The 20,899-nt window shown below is 36.5% G+C and overlaps 1 protein-coding gene across 17 annotated transcripts in view; it reads left to right on the top strand.

The window, feature by feature from the left end:
- The window catches only part of ADGRL2 (adhesion G protein-coupled receptor L2), a 394,136-nt gene extending 374,475 nt beyond the window's left edge, over positions 1-19,661 (top strand). For 4 of the 17 annotated variants that reach the window (XM_055814914.1, XM_055814915.1, XM_055814917.1 and 1 more), the window contains 8 exons: positions 4,818-4,909; positions 5,760-5,804; positions 6,093-6,119; positions 6,786-6,954; positions 10,652-10,780; positions 11,204-11,300; positions 14,151-14,279; positions 17,601-19,661. In XM_055814914.1, the coding sequence (XP_055670889.1) occupies positions 4,818-4,909; positions 5,760-5,804; positions 6,093-6,119; positions 6,786-6,954; positions 10,652-10,780; positions 11,204-11,300; positions 14,151-14,279; positions 17,601-18,355 (1,443 nt within the window). In that variant the 3' untranslated portion in view covers positions 18,356-19,661. Of the gene's footprint in view, positions 1-4,817; positions 4,910-5,759; positions 5,805-6,092; positions 6,120-6,785; positions 6,955-10,651; positions 10,781-11,203; positions 11,301-14,150; positions 14,280-14,491; positions 14,574-16,888; positions 16,942-17,600 lie in introns of all 17 variants that reach the window. The other 13 variants (XM_055814930.1, XM_055814920.1, XM_055814919.1 and 10 more) reach the window with 10 other exon arrangements.
- Positions 19,662-20,899: the final 1,238 nt, after the last annotated feature.

Here is a 20,899-nt window from a genome sequence, read left to right as displayed (position 1 = left end):
GATGGAGCAAACATATTGGGCTACCAAAGGTTGTTTAAGCAAAAGATCCTAGGATGTTCTGTTTCATTAACATAAGAAAGATAGTTTATTTTTTCAATCAGGTTGAGGCATTACTTCACCAAAGTCAGTGGGTGTATACATACAGATGCACAGATAATCTAGCTCTGCATATGAAAATGGACTGTATTTGTAAGCTTATGTATATAAATAATACAAGTATATCTTTCTGTAGTAGACACTTGATAAATGGTATTTATCTATTGCTCACAGAGGGAAATTTATCATAATTATTGCAAAATCTAGCTCTGTTTGGCTACTAATTCATTGTACCTGCAACTAATTTGAATCCATTAGTCTTCAGTGCAGGTTATTACATTCACTTTTAAAAAAAGTTAATTTGACTTGAAGACGCTCCCTCTCTGAAAATGTCATAGGTTTCAGGTGCTAGAAAGACAGAATTCTTACTGATACCATTTTTCATGTCTAGTACCTTCTGATTTCCAAACCAGAAATGGCCCTCTGTGTGTTGGCTATGAAAGAAGCATGATCTTCCAGGGTGATGCATTTGATTATTACCTTAAAAAATTCTTAACATTTTGTATTTTTAAGTAGTTACTTTTTATTTTTTAATATATATCCAATTTATCCAATTGTCTTTCTTTTGCTCTGTTCTGTCCAATTACACCTGTCATACTAAGAAATAAGTAGGAACTGGTATCTTAAAAAATGCTCTTTTTTTTTTTTTTTTTCTTCATTTTACATACATTTTTGAAATCAGAATCTGGATTAAGCTAGTTCGCTATGTAATCCATTATCCTGTCTCATAGAGTGGATAATACCTTTTAGAAATTACAACAAAAACCTAGCATAAACATTAATGAAATTATCAGTCCAAGTTTTTGCTTATTGTTATCAGCTAATGTTTTAAGAGATCTCACATTATAGCTCCATCTACTGAAGCTGTGTCTTTTGTCACTCTCAGTATCACAGCAGAATCTTCAAATCCGACCCTGATGCCTGACCAGACTTAAATTCTCATTTTTAGCCTTCAAAAGAGTGTTGTTCTGATTCTCAGAAGTGCAGCGTGGAAGAGATTTTACTGACTATCAAGGGTATAATTTCGTGACTGTTTGAGATGTATACACTGTGGCTGTGGGTGTGTTTACACAATACATTTATATTTTTTATTATGATTGAAGGAGAATGGTACTGCTCAGGTGCAGGGGTGAATGCAGGCCAGTTGTCCGGATGAGGCCCAGCCAGTCACTAGCCCTTTATGTTATATGAAGTGATCAGAAAGCCCTCATTGTCAGAGGTCCATTTTTTCTCCTACAAGTTTGCTTTCAAAAGCCTGTCTTGCCGTTCACGTGGCCTTTGTGTGACCCCAGAGTACTGTGTGTTTTCAGTGAACATGCTTAAAGAAGGGTGTCCTACACAGACCATCTGTCAAGCTTGGAAAACATCTACAGATTCATTTGCTTAGATCAGTAACAGTTCAGTCCTCACACAGTCATGAAACAATTCAGGTTGGAAGGCACTTCGGGAGATCTGTAGTCAAAACTACTGCTCAAAACAGACTCTGCTCTGAGCTCAGACCAGTTTGCTCAGGGCTGAAAAAACTTTCCTTATACAAAGTTGGTACAAAAGAATGCAAAAGCACTCAGTGTGTTTCCTTCTCCCCTCATGTACTTCTCACCAAGGAAAGTAATTCAGCCATTCCTTCTAAAAGCAATTATTCTCCAACACGTTCTTTTCCCTCACTGCTTAGTGTCTTGTGTAATAAAATGGCAGGATGCCCAAAAGTCTTGAACTCATGAGTTCCTCCAAAGCAATCAATTTCTAGATGAAAAGCAGTAAGGGAGCCAAAAGAGAATCTATAGAAAGGTTTGGTTACAGTATTTGTAAGCAGGAAAAATAGGCTTTTGATAATGATATAATGTGCAACAGAGATGCCAGCATGTTTGAACAAGTGGCAAACCGCGGTCTTTTGACTGGTGAAACTGAAAACTATACAGTATTTCACAGTGATGGAGAAACAAGTATGATATGCTCTGATGTCAAAGTAATTTGTCTTCAAAGTACAGTATTTTGCTTTTTATCTTGGAAGGACTTCTTCAGCTACTGTGATACAGCATTTCTGTGGGCTGCTTTTGGGGGTCTGTACCTAAATCAGAATTAAAGCAAATTAAATTAAGAACTAATTTCTATTAAGAAACGGCTATCTACAGTTACCCTCTAGTCCAGCAAGGCCATATATACAGACAGAGCTGAGTGTCTACATAAAACCTGCTTAATACGCTGGAGCTTGGCTCAGGCTCTGGGGTAAGGCTGAGTATGCTTGCACGTCGCCGAAGGAAACTCAGTATATAAACACAAGCTTTTGTTTTTCATATGTCAAACCAGCACTTCTGTCACACAAAGAATCAGAGGATAAAAACCTTGCGTTTCATAAGGCAGTCATTTATGGGCTAAGCCATATCTATGAGTTTTTGATCCAAGAACGATGTTGCTAGTACAATGCAGGATACTCCAGGGTAGCTACTTAGGCAAGGATTAGCTTCCAGCTGTGCTATAAATACTATTCTGAACTGGATTGTGCACTCCCGTTTGCATAGGTTGCAGCCAAAGTTGATTTACGTGTTAGGATTGGCATGGGGCATGTGTCTTAGCTCTTAATCTGTTTGTTTTCACAAAAAGTAAATTGAAGTTACTTCTTGGGTTTGTTGTTTTTTTTTTTTTTTTTTTTAAGAAGGTCTGGAGAAGTTCATGTTATGTCAGCTACCAAAATGTGTAAGAAACTTTTTCAGATATAGAAAGTTTTCCTGCAAAGGCATGGAACTGAGGGTGAGGTCACTCACAGAGCCCCTGTCCTGCCTACTGCAAAGACCAGGGAGAGAAGCAACTTGTTTTCTCACCCAAGGAACTTACACAGTGCAGTGGGAACCTAGATAAGAGGAATAAAATGATGGCAATGATGTTATGAAGCGTTTCTCAGCTGGTTAGTCATTAAGTAAGAATCATAAAAGGTAATCAGCATGGTCAAGAGATACTGATGCTTCTGTTACATTTTGCAGCAATGAAAATCGTGCTTAACCTACCCCATGTACATACCTCCACTTAAAGGTCAAGTATTTTCTATCAGTTCTTGACACACAGACAGAAATAAATTATAAAAGCTTATTTTTGTTATTTGTATCACATGCACTTTTTGTATTAATCTCAAGATACAACTGTAAAAACGTTTTACTTTGAACAAGGACTGATGAGGTCAAAAGCTGACAAACACTGTTCTGGTGTTGAGAACTGCATTGCAGTTCATGCCATCCATCCTGATTTTAAGACAGCAGCAGCAGTGATAACTTGATTGCCCTTAGCAGTAGGAATTATTTCTATAATACATGTCATTATTAACAGACTCTGATCAGAGCCTTCAAAATACTCATCTTTTCAAGATTGTTAAGACCTGCTCTTTATTAGGAATTGAGTGACATTTATGACCATTGTGGCACAGCTGTAGGAACACATCTGATATGAACTGGTATCCTCAGTGTTACAAAAATGGTGAGGATTTTGATGCTGTCTCAAACCAAAGGCTCCCCAAAAGTAGAAACTGGGCTTCTCCTTCAGTAACCAGTTGCAGATGTATACGGAAGGCTGTAAGAATGGATTTATAATCTATCTAATATATGTGTTATAAGGATGTTTGAGCATATTCTCCCATCTTCCCTTAGCTATCAATTCAGCTATTTCTTGTGGACCATTGCAATAGTAGATGAGGAGGTGTGTCTTCTCCCTGAAAGGACATAGCTTTTACTGTTTTCAAATGTATGACTTTATTTGAATTGTTTGCATTGATACAGGACAGCATGTACTAATTACTCAACTTTATAACACTTTTCGACCCATATTCTGTCAGCATCCTTGTATTTGGCTGACCTGTGCTCTTCACATGCTTTGAAATTGATAGGAGAAAGGCACCTAGTATCTTTGGTATCTGTGATTCTGTTTCACAGTAGGAAAACAATATAAAATTATCTTTTTTATACTTCTGTATCTTCCCCGGTGTCATCTATATGAATGACACAACAAGAATGAGACAGCATAGTCCTTCCCTTCAAGTGGCATGCAGTCTTGCTTCAGCAGAATCCAGACTACAAAGGGAAAGAGGGCAGTAGGAGGGTGCACCACCAACATATGCCTATGGCACTGCTAAGTTTGATGCGTTTGCTACATCTTTGTGTTTCTTTGTCTTTGTCTGGTTTTTTTCTTTCTCTTTTTCTTTTTCTTCAGTTACATTTAAGCTGTTTTTCAAGACCCCAGTGGGATTTGTGAGAACAAAAGGGAATAAAAAAAAAACCAGAAAGGGAGAAACCAGCAAAGGTGAAAAACATTCCAGAAGCAGGACAGGGTGATAAAACGACAACTAGTATGGTGCAGTAAAGGGGTGACTGTAGTCCTCAGAGAAAGTCAGTGAGCTAGAGAACAGGGCCAGAGGTGACAGGCAAAGGTGAGCAGGGGTCGAGCACAACATGCTGGGAAGCAGAGCTAGGCTGACAATGACAGGTGTTGGACATGAGCTAAATACGGTCATTTGTGATGATGTGGTGAATTTGGAAAATAAAGTGAAACAAGGGCTTTTAACATTTTTTTCCTCTTGTCTGTATTTGCAATCACCTTTTACAGGCTGTTTGATAGAGTTACGCAGTTTCACTATATATTTGAAAATAAATTACAGAGTTTTTGTTTAGTCTGTAACATCATCATTATTGAGCCTATTACTTGAAGTAGTTTAATTTCATTCTTATCTGTTTTGACAGCTGAATCTTATCTTCCTGGTGATCACATTGTGCAAAATGGTGAAGCACTCAAACACTTTGAAACCAGACTCTAGCAGGTTGGAAAACATTAAGTAAGTGCTTTGTGTTCAAGTATGAGAACTATGATTATTTTCTGATTGCTGAACTGATTGAAAGCTACTCTCCATTAGGAGCACATGCCATTGTCTCCCAGCAACTGCAGATGTCAATTAGAAGCAAACAGAGCCAATCCTGCTTTCGTCACATTGTTGCTGTAATGTCACAAATGCTGGTCAAAATTAGATAATTTCAGCCTGGAACTAGTGCCAATAAACTGTTTCACGGAAATGCCACAGCACTGTAGTAATTTCATTTGCATTTAAAATGCAGTTCAAAAATGATGTTCCTGTTTGCATGGCTGATACGATTATATTAAGTTTGTTTTGTTAAATGACTTTTTGATTTAGGGATTCTGAGCAGTTTCTACTCGTAATCCTGTTCTCCCAAGAGAATTGACTCTATTATTATTGTTAACTTGAAGATTATCTGCTGTTTTCATGCTAATTTAACAAATGTTTATCATGGTGCTGTACTGCAGTATCCCTTTTGCAGAGTAATATTGTGTTATATAATTAACAAGGCTTTGGCAGCTCGTGCTTCTTTAGATAGTCTTTGACTGTATTTTGTATAGCTTTATGTTGTACTGAAGGTTTTTGTTATCAACACTGAAGGGATGGTGCAACTTTCTAACACTGAGGGTTGGATGTGAAAGGGTCTTACAGATTTGCTTTGAATGTTGAAAATGGTGAAGGGAGATTTTCAGTAAGGCTAACGTTGTGAACTAGATGTTCTAGATAGGTCAGTATCAGCTTCATTGCATGTTGCATGATGAGAGAGAGAGCTAATCTTTAGCATCTCTCTCTTTTCTTCCTTTTCCTCTTTCTGTCTTCTCATCCACACCAGTAATTACCGTGTTTGTGATGGCTACTATAATACGGACTTACCTGGGTAAGATAGAACCCTACATTAACAAATTTCTAGCATGATTTTTAACTTTACAAACTCGGTCAATATTGTGGATTTCCCTTAATTTTAATTAATTAGTTTTGAGATACCTGATTTGCTAAAGAATTTTTAACTATTATATGCCTTTATAATTTTAAATTGCTTGCCTCTGCATTTTGAATTTCCTAATTTTGACTAATTTTTATAGACAATTAAAAATGCTCTTATTAATTTCTGTTTCAATTCTGTCTAATAATTTTGTTTCTCTTTTCTGCTTATAATGCTTTCTAGCTATGAAGATAATAAGCCATTTATCAAGTAAGATCATTAGTTAGATGTGGAATTCACTGACTAAATTCCCTTTCCCTTTCATTCTGTGCCGTTCTCTACAATTCCTTTTCCTTAACCTATTCATGATGGAATCTTTTTTAGACTGTTCTGTAGAGCAGTATCCATATTTTTGTCACGTTTCAGCAGGGTTTCTTCATGCGGAAGTTAGATCATCTAGCTTCAGTTGAGCTGAGTTTATCGGAGCATTAAAGATTTGGGCTCTAGGCTTTTAATCTGCTGTTTAACCTTCGTGCATTTGTGTTACGTTATTTGGTGTCATATGGCAGCACCACTGTTTAAAATCTATGGTGTGATTAGTGGCTAAGCCAGATTTATCAATCTCTTTTCTAAAAGCAGATAAAGCAGTGGAGTAGCTGGGGCTTGCGCTATACTTCTGCATTTCAAAATAGTTTTGACATCCTATGCAGTTCTTGAGAAAGAAAAAGGTCTATCTACTCTTGCTGTTTTCACTGGAGACTAAAAGTGCTAAATGGAATTGTTCTTTCTTTAGTAGATAAAAGGTTAAACCCAAGGAAATTTTACATTTGAATATGAATCTAGTAAAAGTCAACTGCGGGAACTGAAATGTTAATATTGGATTTGGTGATGGGCATTCTCTTAAGTAATGTTACTAAAATGAATTTTCTTTTACAGATCCTGGGTCCTGGGTGCGTTTGCTCTCCTGTGTCTCCTTGGCCTAACATGGTCATTTGGCCTGCTGTTTATCAATGAGGGGACTGTTGTGATGACCTATCTCTTCACAGTATTTAATGCTTTCCAAGGAATGTTTATTTTCATCTTTCATTGTGCCCTTCAAAAGAAAGTAAGTTACTGAAAACACAGATGTGTGTTCCCTAACTCTTTTAAAATATCACATATATTTCTTTAAAAATAGCGTCAAGAACTGGAGTATTTTAAAGTAGTTTGGGGAGAGGACTAGGATTCAAAAGCAGTTCTTGCTGGGCATAATTGTGGGAGTCATATAACTCCTGCCTGGCCTGGGGGGGTTTAAAAGGGATGCAACATTTCCAACCTGAGCCTGGAAAGTTTTGAGGCTTTGGGAAGAAAATTGCTATAGAAAATGCACTGTTTAACATCAGTAATGTGGTACATATTAGTCTGGACTTACAGCCAAAAGTCTTTTATGTGCACCTGAAACAAAACCTTCCTTCGCTGCAGCACTGCAAACAAAGGATCATTTACAGTATCAGCCCATCTCAAACTGTCTCTCTTTCTCAGATCAAGACAGAGGACCTCTCCTGAGATCCCATTAAGTTGCCACATAAAGCTATGGGTGATAGACAGAGATTATATTATGAGTGCTTGTTCATTACCAAATTAAGCGAGATGTAAAAATTAATTTTATTATGAACTTCGACACACACATTTTTTAGAAAAAAGTAGTAATTAACACTAGGCAGCTGCTAACGGGGAGAGTTTTCCAAAGACGCCAGCATGACTAGTTGAATTTTCAAGTGTTTGCCTCCCCTAGCAATCCAACAGCTTCATGCTCTTAACTGGAAAAACTGGAATCCCCTGGCACGAGGCTTCCTTCATGAGCGGGATGTGCTAAATTTGTTCCGCTCCCCTTTGCCCGAAGGGAGCAGATGAGTCCAGAAGAAGCAGATGTGCTGGGGAGAGAGAAGGCTTGCAGGGGAGAGAGGAGCAAATGGCAGAGAAGAAAGTGAAGGGCACAACTGAGTGGGATTCTCTTTGGGTTCACTGCACCCCTTCTCTTACCCAGACTGAGGGTGGGGACTGCTTCCAAAGATGTCTTAGAGATTCTTCAGCGAAGGATGAAATAAAAAAGCTCCAAAAGTGTTGGAAGGCATGGCAAAGGAAAGTAACAAAAGTTGAGAGGAAGGGTAAACATCAAAAAATCTCTCCCCAAAAAATTTAACATAAAATGCATAAAACGTCCTATATCTGGAAATACCCAATTTGCAATATTTAGATTCCAAATATTTTTACCAGTTTTAGGCTGGAGACCTAGCAGTTATTAACTCCCATTATAATTAGCTCACCAGGGACATAATTAACTGATATTTATAAAATGGTTGGAGACCATTGGATATAGTATTGCTGTGTAAGTACAAAAATCACATTCTTGCATGTTCTCGACTGTACCAGCTCCAACAATCTCAGCATCTCTAAATCTGGTGTAGACAATGGCATTCAGCCATGTTTTAGGAAAAGATCTGGTAGACAGAAAGAATTTTATCCATATGAACACGGCAGTCCTCTCGTTTTGAGAGAGCAGAAGCACACTTAGAGAGGAGATGAAGCCTAAGAAAAGAAGAGAGGGAAGAAAATGCAAACATTCTCAAAATGCAAATAATTTTTAGATTAGGGCTTCATATAATGTTGCCCTTTCTACCACTTGTATTGGACTTGAAAATCAAAAACAGATTTCCTTTTTATTTCTTTTTACAGCTGTGCATTGTTTTTCTATTAAGTGGAGTCAGCAAAAAGCAATATTAAAATACCAGTCAAGTGTGAAAAAGCATAACCTAGAGCAATAAGATTTATACCTGAAAGAATGTTAAAGCTGCCATTTAAGATTTTTAAGTTTTGATGCCTTTGACGGGATATCATCCTATTCTCTGTCTGCATAGCTAATGTAGTCTTTTTATTCTGTTATTACTGGTTGGTCACTAAATTGAACAGAGAAATAGAATTGTGAAAGTGAAAACTATTATGTTTCCAGTTCTGACAAGATGATAGTGCTGTTGCTTCCATCAGTTTCCAACAAGCTATAATTTAGAAATAATGACAGTGGAATGCACAGTACTGACAGATAATGTACATTCACTGCAATATAGGCATTAGGCAAAACCAGCCCTGGAGGGTGGTATTTGGGTAAAAATACAGTTTTGATTGCTATTGTCTCTGCTATGTAGTGGTTTAGAGCATTTAATATCCATTAGTGTTCAGGAATGTATTTTCTTAGGTGTTATACCATCTAGTGATGATATATATATAGATTTAAGTTCTTCAGACTACAGAGTTAAAGATTATAATTCTATGTCTGTGCATTTCTCTTTCCATTTTTTTATGTGTCTTTTGTGCTGATATGGATAGGGCTTCACTTAAAATATGAATATATACTTTTATAAAAAGATAAGTTATTGTCCCTAGCTTGAAATTAAGGCTTTTATGTTCTTCATATGTTCTTCAACCTTCCAGTTTATAGAAACGTCACATGTATATTCCATGAGTAAAATTCTTGTAATATTGGAAACAACATATGACATGTAAATCTTGCATTTTCCCCTCTCCCCTTTTTACATGCACATAACTTACTTTCTATCTTGTATTTTCATAGGTCAAGCAGAATTTCCAGATTATCTAAAATCCCACTTTTCCCAGAAATGTAGGAGTCTCATTGATGTAGAAGTAGAAGAGACATTTAGAGTCCCATGTACTTGGGAAGATTTACGAATTTAGACCTACACATCTTCACGAATTTTATCCACTGTGTCCTTTTACTGATGCTGTCATGCTGCCAAGATGTGTATGCGCTCTCCTAGTACGCACTATAATAGCAGTCAGTGTGGCAGTCACTGAATACGAGAGAATTAACTGCTCTGTAAATTAATGTTGAATACTTTCATGACAAACGTTAACACAGAAATTGCAAAACTAATGTTTCCAGTAGGTCATTGGAAACAGGAGGTGAATAAATGCAGGCCAAATACTGGAATCATTCATCAGTTTTGTTGCTCTGTCAGACAAAAATGTCATATACGTAGGTATATTCAGTTTTCTAGGTTCAGCAAAGGCAGTAATTAGGATTTTATTTTTTGGTTCTAGAAGTGAAAGATGTTTCAGTTCCCAGCCTTACGATTCAAAATTTGACTCTGGAACACTGACGGTGCCTCTGCCGGCAGAGCTGGTGCTCTGCCTAGATTGGGGCAGCGGTGTTTGTGAGCTGTGTGCAATCCCAAAGCAGGTGTGACCATATGAACTGGCAGCTGTTTGAGTTACGCAGAGTAACTTTATATGAAAATGCCTTTATAGTCATTGCAGGTTTTCACACTTTCTTGGAGGGCTGACATAATGGGCAGTACTGAGTAGGGCAAAGGCTAGCTACCTCAGCCCTTCTTGCATGCTGGGATGGGAAGACAGGATTTATGTGGCTTCTTCACCAAAAGCTCATATAAAAGAGACCATTTTCAGCCAGCATTCAATTCAAATAAACTTAACTATATTAATCTACAACATGAAAACAAGATAAAAATAATCCCATAAATTGTTCAGTAACGGTAGTTCAGAAACATCTAAATGAAATGTGTATAACTTGGAAACAACTTGTTCAAAAATTCTGGATACCTGATAATGCTGCCACCAAGTAGGGAAAAGTACCTGATTTTGGTAACAGCCAACAATTAAACAAGCAAGAATTATCCGTTCGCTTGAAAAGTGTGTGAGTAGTTTTAATGCAGGACTCATGTGTTTTTGCCAGTGGAGAAATTTTAACACTATTTTTGTGTGCTAAGTAATCTTTTCTTCCCCCACAGGTACGTAAGGAATATGGCAAATGCTTCCGACATTCCTACTGCTGTGGTGGACTACCAACTGAGAGTCCCCACAGTTCAGTGAAGGCATCAACAACAAGAACTAGCGCTCGCTATTCCTCTGGCACACAGGTAAGAGAGATTTTGACAGCATCTTTTAATTAACCTTATTTATAAAAAGCCTACTGAGATATGTTCCAATCAAAGCACTAATTGTCTTCTCATTATTATCATTTAGATGGCAAGTACATACTTCTGCATAGTAGAATTGATTTCTTTTTAAACATTTCCTTTTACTTTGGTCTAATGCAAACACCTTACTTTTCTTGTAATTAGGGGCTGGTTTGTAGGAAGGTTTATACCATTATGCTTCATTTAAATGAAATTTAAAAAATTATTTAATAATAACAAAAGAAGGAGTTTCACTAAATGCTAAAAGAACAGCTTGCTTTAGGCCAGAATAAACACAAATATTCTACATAACTACAAAATGGTGCATTCTAAAAATCTTTTTGTAACTTACTATGCTTCCGTCTCGCTGCTTTATGTTAACAGAGTCGTATAAGGAGGATGTGGAATGACACTGTGAGAAAACAATCCGAATCGTCTTTTATCTCAGGTGACATCAACAGCACTTCAACACTTAATCAAGGTCAGTCACTGGGAACATTTCAGTTTTAGAAGCCTTAAATTTTATGCAGATTTTATATCATTTAATGCAGAAGAATTGAAAAGAATGTTTTGGAAAAAAAAAAAATCTGGAAAAAACGTTCTCTAAAAGCAGAGTTTTAAAGTCATCCACCAGCACCTTTAAACTGTGTTCCCTCAACTGGCCCCCTGTTATAGAAGTTTAATTCCTCCATTCGTGGGAATGTATTTAAATAAGTCTCATCAATAATTTAACTTAAAAGCAAGATCACAATTTTAAATCTTTCCTAACCTTTATAGGTTAAATCTGAAACAGAAATATGAGTGCAGTAACATTTTAATGCATATTTGACTATGATTTTTAGGTGCAGAAATTTTCCCAGTGAAAACTAATTGATATCATTTCTATGCAAAAGATGTCTGTGAAGCATTTATCTTTTCTATTTCAAAGAGCATCGTGTCTGTCACATGGGATAGAATCCAGATTTTCAGGCACAAAGAAGCCAAAACTCAAAATTTCTCAGCTCAAATAGGCTTTGAAATTTGTAACCTCATTCTCATGTCCAGTTAGAAAACAAGGGTATTAACTAAGACAGAATGTCCCTTCCTTTCTCCCCTTCCCCCTGTGTCTTTTTGAGGTAGTTTGCGCTAGCAGAGGAGGGAAGACTGCTCTGTGCAAGCCAAGTTCAAAGCCTGTTCTTCCACCCGCATCCCTAGAAGAACACATAGCCCTGATCTCATTGCGACCAGCTCCTGCTTAACTCAGGAAGTTTCCAACGGAAAATTCCCCCGTCAGGGAGCTATAAAGCAGTCATCAACCACAACTAGCAAGTTTTCTTCCCTTGGGTTTTTTTGGGGTTTTTTTCAAGATTTGGTAGTAGGGACATGTACTTAATTTACATTCACTTTGAAAGTAAAAAGTGTGGTATTTTGCAAAAGAAAAAATTTCAGAAAGCATGATTCTATTTTTGCTATTTAGCTTATAGAAAGTGGGTAAGACCTGTGTGTCTCACTGCTCCCCTCCCCTAAATCTTGTATGTTCCTCTGACAAAGTCAAAATAAATAAACCCTTCTAAGCAGAAAATTTATATTTTTCATGCCCAAGAAAGAAGTACATTCCCTTCCAGTGTCTTACTAAAATCCTGTAAATACAGTAGATAAAAGTCTGGGATTTCACCCTAACTGGATGTCTCTGAATCCTGAGGTTTGCTCTAATCGTGATGCACCCTCAGTTAATTCAGAGTTGAACAGAGGTCTTGGAAGTTTCTCCCTATTTCGGAGTTCTTGTCTCAAGCCACTGGCAATGTTCTGTCACTATTAGAAAAATTGATACAGTTTTTATTCAATTATAATATTGTAACTATCTCAGTGATCCATACATATAAGCTAGTTTAATAATTAATGGCAAGTGTCATTTTTCCTTAAAAGTCAAGCCTTTAATGGTGGCAAAAAATTTTGGATTGAAAATAATAATTCTCTTAACTATAAATTACAAGTAATAATTCTAACCAAGATTAAACATAGGACACAAAAAAACCTCCCGAACCCCAAGCAGAATATATTTCAGTTAGTATTTCTAGTAATAAGTATATTACAACTGAAAAAAGCTACGATAAAACCTTTTTAGTTGTTCACAGATACAAACTTGCCAGTGAGATCAGCATAATCAGGCAATAATTCCCTGAATCTTAGAATTTTCTGCTCGTTTCTGCTACTAAGTATCTAAAGTATCTAGTAAAAAGCATTAGTATTTGGAATATATACTGTCTCTTCCTTGCCAAATAAAAATATCCATACTATAAAAATATAGCTGGCTCTTTAGCAGTGCTTGGGTCAGTAATACACTGATCCTGATATACTGCTGTGCAATGCAATAGAAAAGAAAGTGGAATTTTACTTTAATGAAATGTTTAAAGTAAGTTTTAAATCACAGCATTTTACGTGGTTTGGTTTTTGGTGGTGGTTTTTTGGGTTTTATTTTTGGTCATTATTCCAACACATTTTTCTTCTAGTAGCTAGAAATCAGAGATTAATTGACTTTTTAATAATTTCTCAAAATAGTCTGATTATTTTCCTAATTATTCCAAGAGTTGTTTAAATGATGTTGGAATAACTTGTAAAATGGGTTTTTAAAAAAAAAATCTGTTCATGTAGTATTTTGCTTCATCTTAACTTTGTTTGTAAACTGATTGTTTAAAGAAAATTTGTCATTCAGGGAATTCTTTTTTAAAACCTGGCAGATAAATTTGCAGCATGAATGTCCCGGGAGAAAATGTGAATGCTCTGATTTCTTAGAGCAAATATTTTGCTTTCCCCTCAGCATGCATACTTTTGCATATACTAAGATATGCTTCTTGCAGTTTGTCATCCACTGTCTGTTTGAAAACAGCAATTCCCTTCCACTATCCGTGTGTTTTTAATAAAGCGAATAACAGCTCTGATCCTGTCATAAGAGATTTTTCAATACCTTTCAACTCAAGAAATTCAGTTCTCTGTATTCTGGACAGCAACGTTCCATATGATCATTTTTAAAGTTACAATAGCTTTATGTAGTACCTTGATCTCTACACATTTAATTGCTATTCTTGTGTAACAGTGATTGTGTATACATTAGTAAATGTCACTCTCACCAGATGTTTACTTTGGGGATTGGGACAGCACCTGTGAATGACTGGGATCTTAACTATTTTCCTGCTCCCATTTCAAATACATAGCTCAAATACATTCAGAAATTTTCAGCTGAATTACATTTGACAAGTCCTACATGATTCATGATGAATAAAAATATTCTTTATTGAAACTGTCAGCCTCAAATTAAAGAACTGACATTTTTTTTCTGTTTCTTTTGCTTTAGGAATGACTGGCAATTACCTACTAACAAACCCTCTTCTTCGACCACACGGCACTAACAACCCCTATAACACATTGCTCGCTGAAACAGTTGTATGTAATGCCCCTTCAGCTCCTGTGTTTAACTCACCAGGTGTGCTTATACTTCCTGAATAAAACCGCTTTTCTTGGCTTGCTCCAAATCCCTTCTTTTCCCTAGATAGAAACTCAAGTTGCAATACCCTGAATTTCTGTCAGTTCGAGAAATACAGTATTGCTGATGTCAGCTTGTAAAACTGCACTATATTATAGTAATGCCTTTGCCATAACAGTATTTACCAATAATTATCCATGTTTTTAACACAGGTGGCATAAATCTTAATATACTATTACAGGACTGACACCACATGGTCCGAGAGCCCATCTTCAAGATATTTATCACTTAGAGGTATCATGTCTATGCAATATAAGGTTGACTAAAGCTTGCTGAAAAAAACTGCTTATAGAACGGATTAGATACTAAAGCAGTGCAAGGCATCTTGACACCTTTGGATACGCCAGCGCAGAAAATTGTATCCAGCGTCAAACAGATCTAAACTATAGTATAGTGCAGCTTTATGGTAGATCATTTTCCTGTAGGAAAATCTTGAGATTAACATTTAGAACAGTTTAGTTCTGTAGGAATAAAGGGTGTCATCACTTACCTATGCAACATTTCGTTGTTGCATTATCTAGTTGCCTTTTTTAACTACGGTGCAATTCATCAGTAATATCTAGCAGTTACTGTTTGATGAGTCATAAGATCACTTTAGTATAACTGGAATGGTAAATCCTTGATAAAGAGATCATAAAACCTTGTTTCCAGTTTTTATTTCAAGTTTCCTTTTAACTGAACTGTAGTTTCTATTTTCATTCTCTTGTTTTCTTACTTTCCTTATGCTTTCCTCTAGCAACCTACAGAGAGACAAGTATGGGAGTAAAACTTAACTTTGCCTATCAAATGTAAATTTTTTCAGCATGATTTTTAATGGGCACAATTAAAACATAACTAGCGGTCATGAAGTAGACTCAGCGGGCAAGTGGTTCACAATTTGCAAATGAAATGTTTCCACATTCAAAAAGTACTTGCATATTGCTTTTTGGGAAACAACATGAGTCTGTAGCAAACCCTATTGGTAACAGAAGTTACGCAATGCTGAAATAATTTGCTGTTTAAAACCAAAGCAGTGTCAAGCAGAAATGCTTAACAATTTACTTACATTTTTAAATTCCCACAGTAATCTTGCTACAGGCTATGAAAAGATTTCAAATGAATTACCTGATCATGGGCAACAAAATTTACCTCGTCAAACCAATTTGAATATATTCTACCGTGCTTAACTCTGCAGTATATAATAGAAAACTCATTTTGGATTATCAGATATATTTCGGTATCTGTTTAGCAGACAAAAAGAGAATTAAAATTATAGAATTAAATCACTTTCACGAGGGAAATGAATGCCAGCATGTGGTCCATGTGTTGTCTACTTTTATAAATGCCATATGTTCTGCACAGCTAAATCCATTGCAAGAAAAATCTTGGAACATATATGAAATTGCAAAACTACAGAGTTGTTTAATCAAAGCTAAAGAGACCTTTCAAACAACCCTCATCACTGTTTAAATCAGTACACATGGAGAGGAGTTAACAATAACAAAAATACAAAATGATTTGCAAATTATTCAGAATTTATTTGGAAATTATTACTCTTATTTTTTAAAGTTGAAGACAAAAATCTTTTCATGAGAAAATGCAATTACTTTTTAATTGAAAACAATATTTCCAGAGAAGATTGAATTTTCTAGGATAAGCTGCAGCTTTAATTATGAAAAAAAAAAACCAACCCACAAAATGGGAAAATGTATAATCTTTTTCCAAAGCAACTTTTTTCTCATACTCCTCCAAGCCTTGCATATAATGCAGCAGCCTCACAGTGGTCAGTCTCATTTCAGTAAAGTCACTCCATTCTTTCTTTACTTCAGACATATCTGTAGATAAAGTGATTTTCTAGGAATGCTCTAGCCATCTGACTTTCCATGGTTCAGACTGTTTAATTTCTTTCAGTCGTCTTTTTTTTTTCTTTCTTTCTTTTTCCTTTGCTTGGGAAGCACTGTGCTGTCATAGTTTACATGTCTTTGTGTCTATAGGAAAGCCTTTTCTTTATCCTGTTACCAGAAAAAAAAAAAAAAAAAAAAAAAGCCAAAACCAAAAGCATAAAGACTTTAATCATCATAAGATTTCATTCCCCCCCCCCCCCTCCCCCCAAACTTCTTTTCATGTTTCCAGCAGACTTACCCAATCTGTCATTCCTCCAGCAGCTATGAGATATCAGCCATGGCTGATTTCCTCTTCCCATTCCACAACTAGTATTTATTCTTTGGTTTAATTTCTGTGACCCATACGTACAGAAATTCCTAACATTTCTGCATTTGACTTCCATGCCCATAGTAACTGTGGGCCTTACTCTTAATTAACTATTCTGTTCATTCAGTGCTGTCACTGTGACTGATGCAGACTGCAGGCAAACTTTGACCTTTAGAAGCCTGGGGCCGTTGTTGGCAGACAGAATATTAGTGCAAAAAAATTACATTAAGTGGGAAAAGAAAAGCTGTTATTGCTTAGTAATCTAATTTGCTGAACCCTTGCTCTGACTAAGTTGCTGAGAAGCTCAGTAATTCTTCATCATGTTACAATAAATCATTTTACTTTCTTTTATATATCAGCTACTCTTAGGCCAGATAGCCTGAGCAGACAGACATGATGTGAGTTGTCCAAAGTGAGTCATTCCACCGGCTGTCTATCGTGTTGTTGGATGGTGCTTGTGGGCCCTGGTCCCTGTAGTGTGAAAGATGGCTGTCCTTGTTTAACATAAATTCTTTGTATTTATCCATTTTTTTTCATTCTTTTCTTTACTTCATCTCAAAAAAAATAAAAAAGGAAAAAATGTTAGAAATGTTGTTAAAGTAGTTGCTTGCCAGTTATGTGGGTTTATGTTGTACATTTACCTTCAGTTATGTCTGTGATTTAATTCCTTTTTAGTGTCGTTTAGGACAAATTCTGTTAATTTTCTTTTTCTAAATCATGGTGGTGTACTTCAAAACATAGATGTTTCCAAATGAATTGCTTTGCATTACATATGCAAGGGCATGGAGTGAACGGTTCCTTGTGGAAGAGTCACAGGATTGACACTAAATTAAGAAATTAAAATGCTGTTATTCCCCACAGGAAATACACGTTATTTTAAAAATGCATCTTTCCTATAAGGTGTGCAACTGTTAGCATTTGGGAATGTTCAATAACCTAACTTTTCTCAAGTCTTACTTCCAAGTACAACTTTGTCCTGAACTACATTAAAGAATTTTGTTTAAAAAAAAAAAAAAAAAAGTGATAGAAATCACATCAGACAATAACCAGACCTGTCCTTTTCCATTTCAGGACATTCACTGAACAATGCCAGGGATACAAGTGCCATGGATACTCTACCGCTAAATGGTAATTTCAACAACAGCTACTCATTGCGCAACGGAGACTATAATGACAGTGTGCAAGTTGTAGACTGTGGACTAAGCCTGAATGATACTGCTTTTGAGAAAATGATCATTTCAGAATTAGTGCACAACAACCTGCGGGGCAGCAGCAAGAACCACAACCTGGAGCGCACGCTACCAGCCAAAGCTGTGATTGGCGGGAGCAGTAGCGAGGATGACGCCATCGTGGCAGATGCTTCGTCTTTGATGCACAGTGACACCCCCGGGCTGGAGCTCCACCACAAAGAGCTGGAGGCCCCACTCATTCCTCAGCGGACTCACTCCCTTCTATACCAGCCCCAGAAGAAAGTGAAGACCGAGGGAACTGACAGTTACGTCTCACAGCTGACAGCTGAGGCTGACGACCACCTCCAGTCCCCCAACAGAGACTCTCTTTACACGAGCATGCCCAATCTCAGAGACTCTCCGTATCCAGAGAGCAGCCCCGACGTTGAAGAAGATCTCTCTCCCTCCAGGAGGAGCGAAAATGAGGACATTTACTACAAGAGCATGCCAAACCTAGGAGCTGGCCATCAGCTTCAGATGTACTATCAAATCAGCAGGGGTAATAGCGACGGCTATATAATTCCCATTAATAAAGAAGGATGTATTCCAGAAGGGGATGTTAGAGAAGGACAAATGCAACTAGTGACAAGCCTTTAATAGTGTAGCAAAGAAATATTAAAGGCCACGTACAAGTATTAAAAAGACTTAATTGGCCCCATGCAGGCTCCCTCATATCTGCTTGAAGAGACAATTCTGTTGACCCTGTGGTTCTCCAGTAACAGGGATGACTGGACCTCGCAGTTCTGTGAATTTTTATAAAACAAAAACTTTGTATATACACAGAGTATACTAAAATGAATTATTTGTTACAAAGAAAAGAAATACCAACAAGGTATTTTAAGATATCTTCTGCTGCTGAATTTAACAAAATTGTGAAAAAAATAAACAAACACTTCCCAGCCATTTTACTGCAGCAGTTTGTGAACTAAATTTGTAAATATGGCTGCACCATTTTTTTTTCTAGGCCTACATTGTATTATATACAAGGCGTAGGCTCTAAAATCCTGTGGGACAAATTTACTGTACCTTACTATTCCTGACAAGACTTGCAAAAGCAGGAGAGATATTCTGCATCAGTTTGCAGTTCACTGCAAATCTTTTCCATTAGGGCAAAGATTGAATACATGTCTAACCACTAGCAATCAAGCCACAGGCCTTATTTCATATATTTCCTCAACTGTACAATGAACCGTTCTCATGAGAAAATGGCTAAAGAAATTATATTTTGTTCTATTGCTAGGGTCAAATAAATACCTTTGTGTCCAACTGAAAGATAATTGTCATTAAAAAATAATTTTAAAGGGTTTGAAGAAAATATTGTGAAAAGCTCTTGGTTGCACATATGTTATAAGCTGTTTTTCTTACACTCTGTTCATAGTACGGTAGTATGTTTAAAATGCAAGTTCTACCCATTTTCACTTACTTTTCACTGTAAACAGTGTTCTGCTTTGACAAGTTAGTTTTTATTCTTACATTTTGAATTTTTATTGCCAAAAAAAAAATTTGGGGAGAAAATTGTTTTAGAAGCCAATTATGCCAAGCCTTGCACAAATTTGGTTTAGCTAACAAAGATTGTAACTCAATTCCCTGTTCATTCTTTAATCGGGGTTGGGTGGTAAAGGGGACACTGGACACTTCTCACAAGCTTTCTCGTGAATAAAAGGTGCCTGTCCTTTAAAAAAATAAATAAAACATAACTATTACTCTTCCATATTCCTTCTGCCTATATTTAGTAATTAATTTATTTTATGATAAAAATCTAATGAAATGTAAATTGTTTCAACAAAATTCTGCTTTTTTTCATCCCTTTGTGTAAACCTGTTAATAATGAGCCCATCACTAATATCCAGTGTAAAGTTTAACACCTGTTTGACAGTAAATAAATGTGAATTTTTTTTCCAAATAGGTAAAATGTGCATTATTATGTACGAAGCATAATTGGCATCAGCAGTCCTTCAACCCAGCTGCATCCTGCTTAGAATGGCTTCTTTACATTTCATGATTCAAGTGTCGAGAATACAGTAGAAGCTGTCTATATATCTCTAGAGAAGAGAGGTCATTTTACTATTTATTACTCTAGGCACAATTGAATAGGATCAAACTCATTAGGAAAATGTACTGTAATATCATATATTTACATAACTTTTAAGTAGGCATCTGTACCAAAATTAAAAATAAGGTGGTAAACACCACTATCATATTCTCGGCAACAGTAATTAGCAGTTAATTATTAGTAATGAAGATATATTGTTGCAGTGGGGAAAACATGAATAAGCAGCATTTGGATAACACTCTGAGTGGTATCTAAATAATTAATCCATCACAGCACTGTTTTGAGTTAGATAAATAAGCATGACTGTCCCTATTTTTATCAGGCCTGAGAACTGCAGAAGGCAGCTGATGCCCAAGATGTTATCTACAAATCAGTGGCAAAACTGGAAGTCTGAAGTCTTTGTTGTGTTGATTCCCAAGCCTCTTCTGTCCCTTTCAACCAGGGCCTCTCAAACCTAACACCAAGGACTTCATTTGTCACCACTTCCAAAATGGTGTTCTTCCAAATAACTCCAAAATTAATGCCCTGTCACCACAGAAGCCATGGTTTCACCTGTGGCCACTGTGACTGTTTGTATGGTAACGGCAAAAATTCATTTGAAAGCTGTATCATTTGTTACCTTCTAATGCATTGAAAGACCATTTGGATAATAAATCAATGCACTTTGAAAACACTGAAAAAGAAGAATATTTTGGGCAAGACTCCCTGCTGTTGAAACAATTCAAATTCTGTGGAAAAAAAAACAATAATAAAATCCAGGTTGAGATGGAACTGTGGGGTTCAGGTAACCTCAATGTATCTGTAATCAGGACTGTGACACTGTAGCAACTCTTCCTGAAGAAAAAGGCATCTTTCACCATGGACCCTACTGGGAGCTCTTGCCAGTATGTTCCTTAACACTTAAACAGTACTATGTTTGCAATAGAGTCACTGGAACATTTAAAATTTAATCAGAAACTGTTTACTTCTGTTTAGTAGAGATGCTTTAAAAATCTGAAGTCTCTACGAAATAAGAATTTGTTCTGATTCAGGGTATACAGCAGACTTTTTTTGGAGCAAAAAATATTCCCTTGGACTGTCTGGCAACT

This window comes from Falco peregrinus, chromosome 10, assembly GCF_023634155.1.
Source record: "Falco peregrinus isolate bFalPer1 chromosome 10, bFalPer1.pri, whole genome shotgun sequence".
NCBI classification, from domain to species: domain Eukaryota; kingdom Metazoa; phylum Chordata; class Aves; order Falconiformes; family Falconidae; genus Falco; species Falco peregrinus.
This window is presented reverse-complemented; position numbering and strand designations above follow the sequence as displayed.